Genomic DNA, 16284 nt, shown 5'->3' on the forward strand with positions numbered 1-16284 from the left:
AATAATTTAGTGTCACATATCAGGGTTTTTTCATTCCTAGATTATATGATTAGCTATTACACCAGATAGATTAGACTGAATCCACATGGTTTGGAGGTTGGGTATATCTATCCAACATCAACAATTTATATTTAAGTTTGGAATGGACATGCCAGCAATAGCATTACAGTTTGATCACAATAAAGAAGTTGTATATTCCATTAAAAAGGCCATGTGCTACAAAGTATTAAATGAGAAACTTGAAGCAAATGTTACAAAATTAGCTGGAAATACAGATCGTCTCTACATTTTTTAATGTCATTCGTTTCTCGCTCCTTGGCCTCTTCTGTCCTCTGCCTTCATGTCTGCCAGTAATTCTTTCTTTCTTTCTTTCTTTCTTTCTTTCTTTCTTTCTTTCTTTCTGTCTCTGTCAGCAAAACCCCACTGTTTGTACCCCAATCCCTCATCACTCATCACTCATCCTTTCAGCAGACTTGCCAAACATCATATTGACAGTGTCAATTCTTATTGTTTGTATTTTAAATTTTATGGACTCAAAACAGCAAGATAAGCTGAATTTCGATTGATTTCTGGCAAGTTAGTGAACATGAGTGAGTGTTATGAAAATGATATCCCTATGTTTTTTGGGTTGTCTTCTTTTTGCATCTGTGGGTGCTGCGTCTGTGCGTGGATGTGTTTTGGAATGAGTTGGTGTTTCCTGACTTACGAGTACATGTCTGTGCTGGCCTGACACCAATGTTGCCCACCATCTTTTCTCTTGCAGAATACGGCAGTGCAGGTGAGAGGTCCAGGAGGGCGAATAAAAGAAACATCGGTAGATACACAATATCTAAATTTACTGCCAAAACTAGGCATTACATCCATTCCTGCACCCCTCATGTCCAGGGTGATGTTCTCGCCTATAGTAGAGCTAAACAGTGCTTAGGCCTTACCGAATAAGCAATCTAAAAACCGGCTTTATAGATCCAGCTAAACAAAACTCAACATTGCTTTGAAATCAGAGCATGACCTGATTGTTAGGTCTATAACTATCTCTCAGGCCACAGTCACTTGCATGTATGCAAACCTTTAAAACCCGCAATCACTTTTTAGGTTTTCCTATCATATGTGCTATTGATTTTCCTCCTTTTCATCTTGTAAACATCAATGCTTCCTGCTTCTCCTCATTGTTTGGCACTTATGGCTGAGCCTCAGTGATTCTGCCCAGCCGTGGCATCCAGGCCACAGTTTTTCCTCTGAGATGACCTGTTTGTGTTTGCAGACAAGGCTGGCTTTGGGAACAACTTCACCACTGGAGGAGATAAATCTCTGGCCCAGAGCATGGAGACTGTGGTGGTGGGCTGCATGTTCAAGTCTCTCATCACAAGATGTGCCTCCACTACACATGAGCTTCACAGTTCTGAGAACCTGGTGAGAGTGCTACGGTTAATTCATGCCAAAAGTTTGGGCTTGAGTTTACATTTGGTGACAGTAATGCTAACCAGGCACAATACAACAAAACAAGTAAAAAGGCATCTCTTTGAAGCCAGCTGTTTAAGCATCACGGAAATATGAAAAGCTGTTTCCAAATCTGAGTAAAGAGAATTTCTAAAAAAAAATAAAAAAAAAAATAAATATATATATATATATATATTAAAGTCAGCATGTTATTAAACTTGACTTTTTTTTATCTCAAAGTTTTCAATTTTTAATCTAAATTTCAACAGACATCTCTCTGGTGACGTATGCCAAACTCTCCAATCTTTAGTCCACCTTAACACTACCCCTTTCCTACAATCAGTTGCAAGTTCGCATTCAGATCTGCCTCCATCCAACAATCGACAACCAATGAATAGACAAAAGTCCCTGCCCTACTTTTTTTCCAATAAACCATTTCACTCGGATGTAGATCACAATATAGAAGAAAAGATCTGTCACTACTTTAAGTCACACTATGAGGTGTAAAGTTGCATTGTGAGATAAATTTGCATTGCGCAATAATTACTTTTAACATGTTTTACTCTGTCCGAGGCAGAACTGAGATAGATTTGTTCTGATTGTCTGTAGTTTTGTAGTTTATGATTGATTGATAGTATCACACGTCATTTTAGCATTCAGGGTGGACAGACAAATTGTTCATGGCTGGGATCTTGCTGTTTGACGTCTAGTTAGTACATGGTATAATAGTAGTTATACTTTGAGTGTTTGTATGTAAATTGAGCATGTAGAATGAATAGCTGATAAATAGCTGTGTAGCACCTCTCAGGTAAAGCAGTCTCTTGTTCACAGAAGTGTGAATATTTAAATCTGTATTTCTGTTTTTTATTTTCCATCTCTCTCTTTTCACACATTCACACTATGATTGTCTCTGCTTACATCTAAACACACTCAAATCAGGGTCTGTATTGCGACATACGTCAGCTGGTTCAGTTTATTAAGGAATCCCATGGAAATGTCTTCCGACGTGTGGCTCTCAGTGCACTTCTGGACAGCGCTGAAAAACTCAATACCACTAAAAACACAGATGAAAAGGAGACCAAGCCATCTTCAGCAAAAAAGTACATGCATAAATATAACACACATTTACTCAAATGTTCAGTATAAAAATGCCAGTGGAATTTCTATTTGTCTATTTGCTTAGTACACTTTTTGACCAATTTGACCAATTCAAAACATTTTGTATGTATCTGTATCCATGTTTCAGTGAAGAGCAAATCCCAGGAGCACTTCTAGGGAGAAAAGACTTTTGGAGGAAGATGTTCAAATCTCAGAGTGCCGCCAGTGATACAAGCAGCCAATCAGAACAGGATACCTCAGAGTGCACCACTGCCCACTCTGGTACTACCACAGACCGTCGTTCGCGTTCACGTTCCCGTCGGATTTCACTACGCAAAAAGCTCAAACTGCCCATAGGTATGTTTTTGTGAGAAAGAAATTCTTTACACACATAGTCTTATTTGTCTCTGTCGAATACAAAGCAGATAATTAGAGCCTTCACTATGAACAACAGTGTGATCAGAGGATGAGTTTAGCCCTTGGCTACCCCTTTTCTGAATTTCTTTAATTACAGAATTACTATATGCAGGATTCAAGTGTATTATGAAACACATTTACTCATTAAACAGCACATAAACAGTAAGTAAAATGCAAAGTACAGTAAATACATTTATCTTAAAGAGCAGGTCATATGGTATTTTAAAGTGTCCTAATATTGTGTTGGAGTCCCCTACAACAGGTTTAAATGCATCTAAGGTCAGAAAACATTGTAATTTTCTCAGAATATACATTTAAAGGGGTCATATGATGCGATTTCAAGTTTTCCTTTCTCTTTGGAGTGTTACAAGCTGATTGTGCATAGATAAGATCCCTGAAGTTGCAAAGACTAAAGTCTCAAAACCAAAGAGATATTCTTTATCAAAGTTAAGACTCTGCCACGCCCCCCTAAAACGGCTCGTTCTAACACGCCCCGTAAAAGCCAAGATTACAGAAGCAGTACTTGGTAAAAATCACATGCACACAACAAAAGGTTTGAATTGTATTTCTGTGGTATCCTCGAACACAGCTTGTCTTCTCAACATGATGTAAACACACTAACTAGCGGAAGTGTTTGTGGGCAGGTCAGACTCTGTTCGTATTTCGCGGGGAGGCGGGGATTATGCAAATGTGTTACCCAGTGACGTATACCAGTAACAAGCAAAAGATTCGAAAATATGACGACTCGTTAAGGCGATTCAGAATCGACTCTCTCTTTTGAGAGACAATATCTTTATTTTTCATGCACTTTTTTGATTAACAACTTTGCAGATTGTTTTCATTTAAGGATAGCTACGTTATAAACTGCAAACGAGATATTTTTCAAAAACCCATATAACCTGCTCTTTAACAGTTCTAGATTGATAGTGATTTGCTCTCTGTAACCTAATAACTACAAAATTATAATTTCCATACACAGATGATTCTTTAAGGAATAATTCACCCAAAAAAATTAAATTCTGTCAACATTTACTCACTTTAATTTGTTCATAACAAAGGAAGATGTGCATTCCCTTTAATGAGTTAATGTCCGTGTAACACATAGGTAAGATTGTAAAAGCTCTTTCTGGTATACAACCTTATGCATATTTTTATTATAAGAATGCTTGTAATATTAGAAATTGTGAAGTTAATATTAGGACTTTAAAAAAAATAAACCAATAAACTGTATTTTAACTAGAGTATTTAGTTGTAATTGGTTTACTGGTGTGTTATGGATCTGAATGTTAAGAAAAATCATTCATATCTCTGTTCTTTCTTTTTTGTCACCAGCATGCCATAGGAAAGCTCGCCATCCACTCACTCTCTCCATGTTACGTATGTGTGTTGTGTTTTAGTTATGCAGCCTCACCATACAGTGTCATAATGGAAGAAAAAAATGCATTCAAAGGTTTATTTATTTATGTATTTTTTTATACTTTTATGTAATGTGAGTGTGTATGTTTTATTTGTCCATTTTTGTGTTTATGCTGTATGAGCCGGAGCACCAGCATGAAATCTTCCCTCTTTCATTCCTTTTGGCTTGTTTGCACTTCCATTTAAAGGGTACCAGAGTGCAAACCTGAATAGGTCTCAGAGTTACCAGAGTGCTACACTAACATTATTTCATATAACCATTTTACTTGTGGAACAGGAAACTGGCTGAAACGTTCCTCTCTATCTGGTCTGGCTGATGGGGTGGAGGACCTGCTGGACATCAGCTCAGTGGACAGACTGTCCTTTATCAGACAGAGCTCCAAGGTAAGGGCAAATCTCTGCATTTACTGAGTAGTAAGGTTAGGATAAATGGTTAAGAGTGCCCATGATAATAAAAAAATCTAGTTTAGAACGCATCTGCAAAGTTCTTATAATTGTAATATTATCCATGTTGGTTTGATATTGATTTTCATTTTCAAGTTTAATGACTCTATTGTCATGTGGTGTTCCCATCAAGTAAACAGTAATCACATACTTTCCTTGACATTGAATACATGTGACTATACTTTCTCTCTCTAAATAAACAGAAATTACAATTAATCTAATTAAAAATTTTAACAAAAACTATAGTATTTCATTGATATAATATATGTATCAAAGATATAGAATATCAATGATACTAAAATAACACTGCCTTGATTGTTTTAATTTTATGCCCCTCAAAAATGTAAATAAAACTTAAAAAAGAAATCAAAAACATGCTCATAATAGATGTTTATTCCAGTCATTGTATGTATGAATTGCTTTAAAACAATAGATTATTATATAGACTATTATACTTGTTATTCATATTTTGAATTAGTTTATATTTTATATATTTTCCATCCTATTAGTATCCTATTAGTATTTTTTTCTGATGTTCTTTTTTGTCATTTTAGTAGCTTTTGTTTGTTTGTTTGTTTTCTAATATGTTTATGTACATTTTTATTTTTATTTCAGTCTTAGTTATTTAATAGATCAAGTTAAACTAAATTAAAATGCAAAATGTTTCCTTGACAACCAGCTGAAATAAAAATATTAGTTTTTTTTATTTATTTAACATTCATTTTATTTCTAAGAAATATGTTTCTTAAGGTTTTCATTTTAGTTAACTATAGTAAATGAAACTATAAACACAGGTACACACAAAGCAAAGTAAAATTAATAATTAATAATAATACTTCATTAATATGCACACACAAGGGGGGGGGGGGGGCCCTATATTCCTCAGGTCCCACCAGAAACTATGTCAATGTTACTGTGATCATTAGTGCAATCATTTTTCTGCCTCACCTAATTTCTTTCTTGGGAATACAGCTGAACTTTCATGACAGACAATCAGTCATTGCTGTAGAGTTATTAGAGAGGAAGTCCTTGATTCGAGCCTTTTCTGTACATCTCAGGTCAAGTTCACCAGCGCCGTGAAGCTGTCAGAGGGAAGCGCTATTGAATATGGGCGAGAGGAAGAGGAGAATTTCTTCAAGCGGCTCGGTAAATGGCGGTCTGGTCGGAGGAACCCTTCCAAGGTTCACCACACAGAAGAGAAAGATGGTAGAATCCTGGGGTGCCTTCCCCCACCCCCGTACACAATTCGCTCTGTTTGCTTGTGCGTGTGCCCGTACTTGACGTGTCTTGTGCTTCTGGTACACTCCTCTACCATCTTCCATACCAGCTCTCTGTGTGTTTGTTCATCTTTGTCAGAGCCATCCGCTGGAAGAGGAATTGTGGTTCTCTGACCTATGACCTGGCACCATGACCCGTCACAGCTTTGTCACAGTTGTCATGAACCTTCAGCTCTCCAAGTTAATAGTTATTAGATATTTATTTGAAGGATTTCAGAAGTCATAGACATAGTTTGATTTGCCGATCTTGAGTATTCTTGTTGTTTTAGACTATTGGCAAAAAAACAGACATGCATGTTCATTCGATATCACCAGATGCATATTTCACCAGCTGTTCATGCAGAGGTTCTACACTCCTTTCACTGACATCATTCTGTGCCCTGACAAGGTTGCCATGGATTCCAGGAGCGCTTGGCTGCCAGTCAGGAGGCCATGAAGAATAAGAACATTGTGAATCTAGGTGCGATCAGACAGGGCATGAAGAGATTTCAGTTCCTGTTGAACTGCTGTGAGCCAGGAACTATACCAGATGCTTCCATTTTAGCAGCAGCGCTGGACCTGGTCAGTTCTATTTCTTCTACTTGTATATAAAATGGTTTCACATTACTCTTGAAACATATCTAGACTGGACAGATAAAATATCAAGATAATTGGTATTAAAGGCTGGAATACACTACACGAGTTTTGCCCTCATTTGTGTCTGCACTTTTTTTTTAGCTTCAGACTTTGATTCCACCCAGTCAGAGGATATCAAACATATTTGATATTTTAGTAAATTTTACAACGCATGTTTTAATTTATCACAGATCCTAGTAAGGGTGCACATGTTTCTGCATTAGTTCAGAATATCTTGAAAGTCTAATTGCGTGTAATCTTCAGTTGTTTAGTCTATGATGCCCAGATTGTGTGATGATATGAGCAGCAAGTGTATGATGCCTAGTGTTTTAAAATGTGTTCATAATTTCAAAGTTGCGTAGTGTATACCAGCCCTTAAGGTGCATTTATTATGTTTATTTATTTATCTTTTCAAAATTTGTATTAGGACTTAATACTGATACCTATAGACGTGGATCTATGAAGTTTTTTTTTTTTTTACTGCTGCTACTGAAGCTGTTTTTCTTTTGTTTTGGTTTTGTGTATGTTTTTCTCATCTCATACTACACACATCTATAAATTGGGCATTCTTAGATTCAGTCTTAATACATTTTCACCAGATGTTGTTGTTTGCACTGGTATGTTGAACCTGTCTGCTCTCAGTTCTTTTCAAAATTTGTATTAGGACTTAATACTGATACCTATAGACGTGGATCTATGAAGTTTTTTACTGCTGCTACTGAAGCTGTTTTTCTTTTGTTTTGGTTTTGTGTATGTTTTTCTCATCTCATACTACACACATCTATAAATTGGGCATTCTTAGATTCAGTCTTAATACATTTTCACCAGATGTTGTTGTTTGCACTGGTATGTTGAACCTGTCTGCTCTCAGTTCTTTCCCTGCTGCAGATTTGTCTTGGATAGAAGTATTTTGTGGTGTATTAGCTGTCGCCATCCATGTTCGCACTCTGCGATTGATTTATTCTCAATCTGTGGCATGGGAGCTGCGGGTCCTTGCAGACATATTAATGTTGTTGTCTCTGACTCTTCTGGTTTGCTTGTTTTTACGTGTGTATTTATTTATTTATTCCTTAAAGGGAAAGTGCACTATCAGAAACTCAGCTTTCTATTGATAATATACTAATGATAATCATTATGTCAACATCAAACCATGGCTGCGATATAATATGTTAAATGTTGTTGGCTGCCATTAATCCTCTGTCGAGAAAGTGGACTCTAAAGGTTCAGAGCGAAATTTAATTATTATTTGACAAAATTAGGGGATTTATTCAGACATCCATTAAAGTCTGTCAATGAAGACATCATTGACATGTTAAGTAAAAATATAATGTTAAAATAATATAGTGCATTTAATAATATTTAAAATTTGAGTGTTTTCATTTTTATACTTTTTTTTCTAGCTGTATCCTAATAGATACATTTTGACTTGGCCGCATTATTATTATTACTATTATAGACCATTGATATGTCTAGAGTTTACATCATTTTAAAATTATATTTCTCAAAAGTGCTATTAATTTCTTTATGTGTATTGCTTTTTTAAATTAGCAAATGATTACTGAGTGCATCTTTAAATCAAGGTCAAAAATGGGTCTTTATTTTCAGAAAAAAATAAGGAACCGAATACTGTCTTGTTAGTTTTGCTAAATGTCTTCACCAGGAAGCGCCCGTTGTGGCAAGGGCCTCACTTTTCCTGGAGTGTGCTCGTTTTGTGCATCGCTGTAACCGTGGTAACTGGCCAGAGTGGATGAAAGGTCACCATGTGAACATCACTAAGAGAGGACTGTCCAGAGGTCGATCGCCTGTAGCAGGAAACAAAAGAAACACAAAGCTCCAGTGGAACGCAGCCAAACACTTTTACCAGTGGGGAGATGTGAGTCACATTATACTGACAGATATTCAAATGTAGTCTCTACTGCAGAAAACATTCTTATGTAATTTTTGAGAAATTCGTTTGTGGTATTTGCCTGCATCTAATATTTGTATCCTCAAAAAGGCAATAGGCACTCGGCTGAGTGAAATTTGCCACTCAGACAGTGAGAGTCCAGCCAACATCTTGGGTTTTATCTATGATGAAGAAAGCAAGAGGCGAGCAAAAAAGGAGGATGAGGAAGAAGATTATCTGGATGACAGTAAGAGTGGAAATTATGAATTCAGATGAAACAAAGACAATGGACACTTCAAATCCAATATAATAGTTGAGCATTTAGTTGATATTTTTTTATGATTCTTTAAACAGACACAGTCAACCCCACGAAGTGTGGATGTCCTTTTGCTCTGAAGATGGCTGCTTGTCAGCTGCTTCTGGAGATCACCACTTTCCTGCGAGAGACCTTTCCCTGTCTCCCCAGACCCAGGACAGAGCCCCTTGTGGTCAGTTTTGGTATTGTCTCCCTCAGACCAAAATCACTCATCAGAGTTATTATTATTAAAGGGGTCATATGATGTGTATTTGGTGTAATGAAATGTGTTTATGTGGTTTAAGGTTCAAAAAACACATTATTTTCCACATACTGTACATTATTGTTTCTCCTCTATGCCCCACCTTTCTGAAACACGTCGGTTTTACAAAGCTTATCGGTCTGAAAAGCGAGGTGTGCTGTGATTGGCCAGCTATCCAGTGCGTTGTGATTGGCCGAATACCTCAAGCGTGTGACGGAGATGTTACGCCCCTTACCATACTGTAATGCTGTGTCCCGGCCGGAGCGACAAGACAAAAACATTCAAACTCATCATAAATGAGGCATTTGTTGCATCCAGTGGGGACATAATTACGGATTATAATGACTTATACTGTCTTTTTACACATTGCATTGCATTGCGCCACGTAAACAAAACAATGTCTGCATTTGTGATCGGAGAAACAACAAACAAGCGCTACTCTGCACTGCTTAAAACTCGCCTTTGAATCATCAGTGGCAAATTCTTTAAATATGAAAACTAACTTACAGTCTGTGAGTCAGAACAGCCGGCATTGTAGTCTACTCTACCAGGATCAGGAAACAGTCCTCCATAAAATGCGCTGCACACATCTGAATATTTGGGTTGAACTGTTCTGGAACAGTGTTGTAAATACAACTTAACCACTGATTTCTAGTCGTGTCCTCTTTTGGAAGACCAAACAAAGTAGTTTCGCTTTCACAACGAAACACACAGCGTCACACATGGTGGGCTTGAGTGAGCGGAGGCCAGCGGGCTAGAGTGAGGAACGGCCGGCAGGCTTGAGAACGGCGCGGCCGGCGGATTCGGTAAAGGAGCGGCCAGCGGGCTTGCGGCAACCACATGTGACGACCCCGGGCTGGACTCCACTTCGTCCACGGTGAAAGCCGATCCGGCGATCCACAGCGCGAAGTTGATGTCACAGTGCCTTCACAACATGGCGGCAGCGGCAACAACAATACTACAGCGAGAATAAAAGTTACACCTTCTTTCTTTGCGTGAACATTTGGGTGGCGTTATGCAAATCTTCCCACATCGTGACGTAGACATGTGGGGGCATGTTAGAACGAGCCGTTTTAGGTAGGCATGGCTGACTCTTAAATTTTATAAAGAATATCTCTTTGGATTTGAGACTTTAGTCTTAGCAACTTTACAGATCTTCTTTATGCACCAAGAACTTGTAACACTCCAAAGAGAAAGGAAAAATTGAAATCGCATCATATGACCCCTTTAATATACTATAGTTTGGAATGACCTGAAGGTGACCAAATAATGGCTACATTTTCATTTTGGCTTCTTAAGAGGAGATGCATGTATTTTTTAAGTGTTAAAATACTTTTTCTCACACATTTTAATGTGCACATTTCTTGATGTGCAGAACAGCACTTAATTGGCACTTAAGCAGACTGCATGTAACCATGTTAATTTTCATGCAAGAAAACTGCCATGCATTGGATTTAGTTGTTAATCATACACCATGCTATCTGTTTCCTAATTTAAATCACATTATATGACCCCTTTAACTAAAACTAAAACTATTAACTTACTAACTTAAACTAAAAGTTTGAGTTGAAGCAGTAAAATAACTGAAAATAAATAAAAACTAAACTGAAATAAAAACTAAAACTGAAATAAAAATAAATGTTATCTAAAAATTTATGTTAAATAAATAAATTAATTTAATTAAATTATTATTTTTTTAAATTCCACATGTCGTGCGTGCCTTTATGATTAACAATTCAGAGAGATTTGATAAATTCATATCTTTATAAAAAACATTCCATATATCTTTCATTAAGTGTGTGTATGGCAGAATTCAGAATTAAACATTTCTCGAATTTAAATATCTTGATTCAGTTCAATTCAGCTCTTAGCATATAGCATATAGCCCTGGTGTATATTCAGCCTGTTTGACTAATGATTGAAGGGCAAGCGGATCTGAAATTGCACAGAAAAAGAATACATATAACAGGCTTTTCTTTTGGCTTCAATAGGATTTAGAGAGCTGTCGTTTACGTCTGGACCCTGAGCTAGGCCGTCACCGCTATGAGAGGAAGATTAGCTTTGCAGGAATCCTGGATGATGAGGATGGGCACGATTCTCTGAATAGCAGCAGCCACACCCTCAAGTCTGACACTGGCTGTGAGGAAAAGAAATCATCACAAGAGCCACTGGGTAAAATGGAAGAGGAATAATTGTCTACATGTTTGATCAAGGCTGAAGTCTGATTTATCATTTTGTCTCATCTCTTTTCCCCAGCTCCAATTAGGAAGATCCGTATTGGTGGCTCTCGTTTACTACAGATTAAAGGAGCAAGGAGTTTTCGAGTAAAGAAAGGAGGCTCTTTGTCTTCTATCCGCCGAGCAGGGAGTCTGAAAAGCACTAAGACGTCCAGACAGGACTCTGAGTCAGAGAATGATGCAGAATCGGAACGGCTGCTCTCCCAGAGTAGAGATACTGTCACTGATATAGGTCAAACAATCCTTCTCCTGATCTATATAAATTTATTTTAGCTTGACCTCATGTATCTGAGGGCTTTAATGTTAAATTTGTAAATGTAATAATTAGGGAGCTGGCCAAAGCTTCCAAACCTTATTTGGAAATACATGCATAATGGGAAAAAAAATGGCATGAATAATAAACCTTACTGAATGGTAGAGAAAAATATTTGTTAGGCTGACCCAACAAACACAAGGATAAATGCATATCCGTGCATATTATAACTTAATGGTCAGTCTGTGAAGCTAAGATGACAAAGTGTCATAAACGTTTATGAATGAAAATATGAAAGGTGTTTTTTAAATTCAAACTGGATGGCTGTTTTGCAGTTCTTTCATTGAATGTGTCTTAGAAATTCTAACTTGTCAAAAGTAAAGGCCTGTTCACACCAAGGACAATAACTATAAAGATAACGATAAAGATATAGTTCTAAAGTCAGTGTTCGACATGGCCCAAAACAGAAATTGATGTTCCTTTAGTAACGTTGCAAGTTAAAATGTATTCATTTTGTACACATATTATTCATTTTGTTCTGATGATCCAAAAAGTCAAATTGCATTCTGTACACTGTAAAGAAAATGTGGTTTCAACTTAAAGTGGTCATGCTGCCTTAAAATGTTACGTTTAGTCAACTTAAAATGTGAAGTGACAACTTGAATAGACTACTTCAAGTTAAATCCGAGAAAGTTATTTTAACGCAAATATTTTAAGTTGTAATTGCAACAATATTTTTTACACTGTATAAATTCTGAATAGGCAGTTGTTTCTCACATTTTTTAAATAATAGGCCTATACCAAGCTTTTCAACCAGTCTGTTTTCAATTAGGGATGCTCATTAACCAGTTAACCATTAACCGATAGTAAGAATTTTGACAGATTAATACAATCAGTTAAACGGTTTAAAAAGTCATTTAAGTATTTTTAAGTAATTTTCCAAAATATTTTAAAATATTTGCTGCATGGTTAAAAATAGGTTCTGCTACATATATAAAATAAAATTTAGTTTTTGAGAAAAAAAAGCAGATAAGTTCGTAAAAGTCGCATTTTGTTATTACATTCAGAAATACCGGTAAATAAAGCGAGATATTTACAAACATTATAAACACTGTAAGGAATTTAACTCATTAATTCTTGATAAGGGATTATTATCATTAATTTTATTTCTAGCTCAGGTTTTGAAAGGACTCGCATCTGGAAAATCGAGGTCCACCTGATTAAAACTGAATTCCAATTTGCTAGTTTACACTTTAAATCAACGGTCGTCCAGCGAGCCATTGACTTACTTTACTTACTCTTAGTCATTTAGCAGACGCTTTTATCCAAAGCGACTTACAAATAAGATAGTTGACCTCAGTATATTTTAACCATTTGAATATTCGTATTTCCCTGGCCACGGGCTAATACGTTCTTTGATCATTTGTAAGCTCTTAGAGAGGTAACGTGATCTTTGGTAAGGGTTTGACTTTAAAATTATACGACACCAGACAATGATTCTTTATAAATGAAACATGAATTTTATTGGCTATTCTAGATTACATTAAAACTAAGCTACAACATACACATACACACACACACATACACACAAAGATTCAAGGAAATGAGTTAACGGAGTTGCATGAAGTTTTCTTGGTTCTAACACTCGTTTCCACGAGTGCTTTAAATTCAGCCTGAGAGAATTCACAAAGCAGAGGTTTGTCTTAAGTGTACTGCTTAACTCAATTCACCAGCGTCAGTTCAGCAGATAGAAGATTTTGTTTGAACTTGCGTTTGCTGAAAGCTGAGTTGTTCCTCGTGGCTACTGGAGGGGATTCCGTGGCTGATTGGCTGTTGATCTGGCGCCGGAATGATGTTTGGATGACGTCCTTCTGGGGAAGCCCTTGTTGGATTGGTTGCTTTCTTGACGATGTAGAGGCTTGAGCAGTTCTGCTGAAAAGTCTCTGTTTGCAAGGCTTTAAGTTCTTTGAAGATCGCGAAGTGTCAACTGAAGTGTTTGAGTTCTGGAGTCTCGCTTGTGCGAAGTTACGGCATGGGAGCGCTTTGTCACGCTCACCAAGGTGAAAGCCAAAGGTCTTGAGAGAGAGAGAGCGAGCGAGTGCGTAAGACTTGGTGTCCATTTTTAAGCAGGCTGACTTTTGTCCAGCCCACAGGTCGTTGTCCAATCAGATGGTGGGTACGGGGTTTAGCCACGCCCTGTGTGGTTCCTTTTTTTGCATGCACAAGTCACATGCTCCTGTGGGGCGTACTTCTGCAGGTTTTAAAAACTTCTTATAAACATATCATCACCGGAAAATGATACAGAATCTAAAATTTTCACTAACACCAATGGTCGGCAAATAAAACAAGCTTTCATTCAAACTCAGTATCAGATAGTTTGCATCCACATTAATAATCTTAATTACTAAAAGGTGTTTATACACATTGGTTAAACTTGCACCGATTACAGGAAACACATCACACATCATCAGACATAAACATATTATTTGTGAATATATTGCTCCGATACTTTCAATGATTTTCACTGATTGTCTTATGAATTGTCTGTGTACGTTCTGTTTCTTTGTCTGTGACAAAAGAAACGTAAGGGTTTCAAAAAGGGCAGGAAGCAGATGTTCAATGGGTCATGTGGCGTCACGCTGTATATCCCCTGCTTGCAGGCCCAAGGGCGTGATTAAATTTCTGTCCTTTTCCTGTTTAGATATAATAGTTACATTCATTGGTGGTCACAAGACAACGTGGTTTCTATATGTTGTAGTCCTCATACAAAAGATCTCTGTGGTATCTCTTGATTAGATTAATCCGAAGCCTCATGATGAGTCGATTCAGTGGCATATCACAGTCCTGTGGTTTGTGGTATTAAGAAATCCCTACAACACTATAAACAAAGCTAGGCCATATGCTATTTTAGTTCCCCTCACTCCACGACAAATGTTTTAAATCAGGGGTGTCTGATTAGCTGGATCAGGTGTGTTTAATTTGGGTTATAGCTAAACCAGAGATTGTCTTAGGGTTGGGAATCGAAAATCGATTCCGATTCCAGAATCGGATACTTAAGGTCAGGAATCGGATACTTGTTGTCAAATTAAAATTTAGATTCTGCCTATCGATTCCTATGCGCTTTTTTTTTCTTCATCTGTGAGGACCGGACCTAGTGATCTGCCAGGACCTTGCTCACTAATCTAAGCGCGCCAAAGTTTGGCTATATTTGCGATCAGAAGCCAAAAAAGCTAAGTATAATATCTGTGATAGCTAAACATGTTGCAAGAGAGGTGTCACCACCAACATAACAAAGCACTTTAATTTAATAGATTGTTAAAGATCGAAGACACGATTCAAACACCAATGTGATTCTATTTCTAAGTTACAATGATTCGTCTGTTTCATTCCTCAACCTTTGACATTTGCAATCAATGTTGTGATCACTTGGTTCATCCGTGCACAGTACGATCACATCAGTGTGATTTAAACATTTAAATTTGCGTTCACACTGCCGTTGACCTAAAGAGAGCAGCTGTCTGTCATGAATGAAACAGCTTCACAGTCTTTTCAGCCACACAGTATCATGGGCTGTTAAAATGAATTTGTCTTTGAATCATGCAAGAGATTTGTTCAAAAATGCTGATTCATCCAGTAATGAAACAAGTACATCTTGAGTGAGTCATTTAATCATTAATTTATAAATTACATGTGATTTTGTTTAGTTGTCTAATGTTTTTTCTTCAGAATCATGAGAGGACCACAACTTCCATTGGGGGGAAAAAACTAAATTTATCCAGAATCATGCAGTTCTATTTTGCACACAAACAGCTCTTAAAGAGTCCAGGTTTTATGTAGCCTGTTGATTTTTGTTCATGGTATTCAGTTCCAATAAATGGTTTGCAAAAAAGAGACACAGGATAAATGTTTGATATCTTTATTTAATCACATCAGAATCGATAAGCAGAATTGGAATCAGAATCGGAATTGATCCAATTCAAACGATACCCAACCCTAGTCTTACTATAAGGAGATGAGAGGGTCTGTATTCTTACTATTGGAAAAAGCGTAATAGCTAACTTGGATCACTTGTCCCTAAATAACCAATCACATTACAGCCTTGATGTCATTGAATTTCAGTCAGAGTTGTGCGACACTCAATTGTCGTTTATGGATACCATAGGAGTGAATGAGAAGTGCTGTAAGCTGAATCCCACCTGTCACAAAAAGTCAGTGACTCATCTTATAAAACGGCATTTTTTTTCATGGTAAACTCTAAAAGTAGGTCAATCCAAAAGTTTTGTTTAGTGTAAAACATGTTGAAGATTAGCAGATAGGCTCTCGATTCATTAAATGATAAGCTGTTTCCTCTAAAAAGCTGTCTATTTAGCGTAGTGAAGCCTCTCCTCCATTGACATTCATTAAAAAAAAAACGGTCTCTGGTCTCCTTTCCCACGTATTGACAGACCGGAAGCATTAGCTTTAGCCGTTACACTTTTTCGGCTAATGGTTGCAGGCTTGCTTTCTAGTGGCTTTGGCTAAACTGCAGGGCTTTGGACATCCAGGAACTAAGTTTGACACTCCTGCTTTTAAATTTAACAGTATTCAGCTAAACCAAAACAGACAATAATCTGACATTACCCCCCCCCCCCCCCCCCCCGGAGGGGCG

At 37.2% G+C, this 16284-nt stretch overlaps 1 protein-coding gene across 1 annotated transcript in view; it reads left to right on the top strand.

Annotated features, from left to right (window-relative positions):
• The window catches only part of LOC107562223 (protein unc-80 homolog), a 50866-nt gene that overhangs the window by 11694 nt on the left and 22888 nt on the right, over positions 1 to 16284 (top strand). Inside the window, exons 16-28 of the mRNA XM_016246829.1 lie at positions 764 to 814; positions 1262 to 1410; positions 2377 to 2537; positions 2684 to 2892; positions 4285 to 4329; positions 4646 to 4752; positions 5871 to 6018; positions 6478 to 6650; positions 8365 to 8577; positions 8701 to 8836; positions 8944 to 9077; positions 11138 to 11318; positions 11403 to 11602. Coding sequence (XP_016102315.1) covers positions 764 to 814; positions 1262 to 1410; positions 2377 to 2537; positions 2684 to 2892; positions 4285 to 4329; positions 4646 to 4752; positions 5871 to 6018; positions 6478 to 6650; positions 8365 to 8577; positions 8701 to 8836; positions 8944 to 9077; positions 11138 to 11318; positions 11403 to 11602 — 1907 coding nt within the window. The remainder of the gene's footprint in view (positions 1 to 763; positions 815 to 1261; positions 1411 to 2376; positions 2538 to 2683; positions 2893 to 4284; positions 4330 to 4645; positions 4753 to 5870; positions 6019 to 6477; positions 6651 to 8364; positions 8578 to 8700; positions 8837 to 8943; positions 9078 to 11137; positions 11319 to 11402; positions 11603 to 16284) is intronic.

Source organism: Sinocyclocheilus grahami, unplaced genomic scaffold (assembly GCF_001515645.1).
Source record: "Sinocyclocheilus grahami isolate Dianchi unplaced genomic scaffold, SAMN03320097.WGS_v1.1 scaffold813.1, whole genome shotgun sequence".
In the NCBI taxonomy this organism is placed as follows: domain Eukaryota; kingdom Metazoa; phylum Chordata; class Actinopteri; order Cypriniformes; family Cyprinidae; genus Sinocyclocheilus; species Sinocyclocheilus grahami.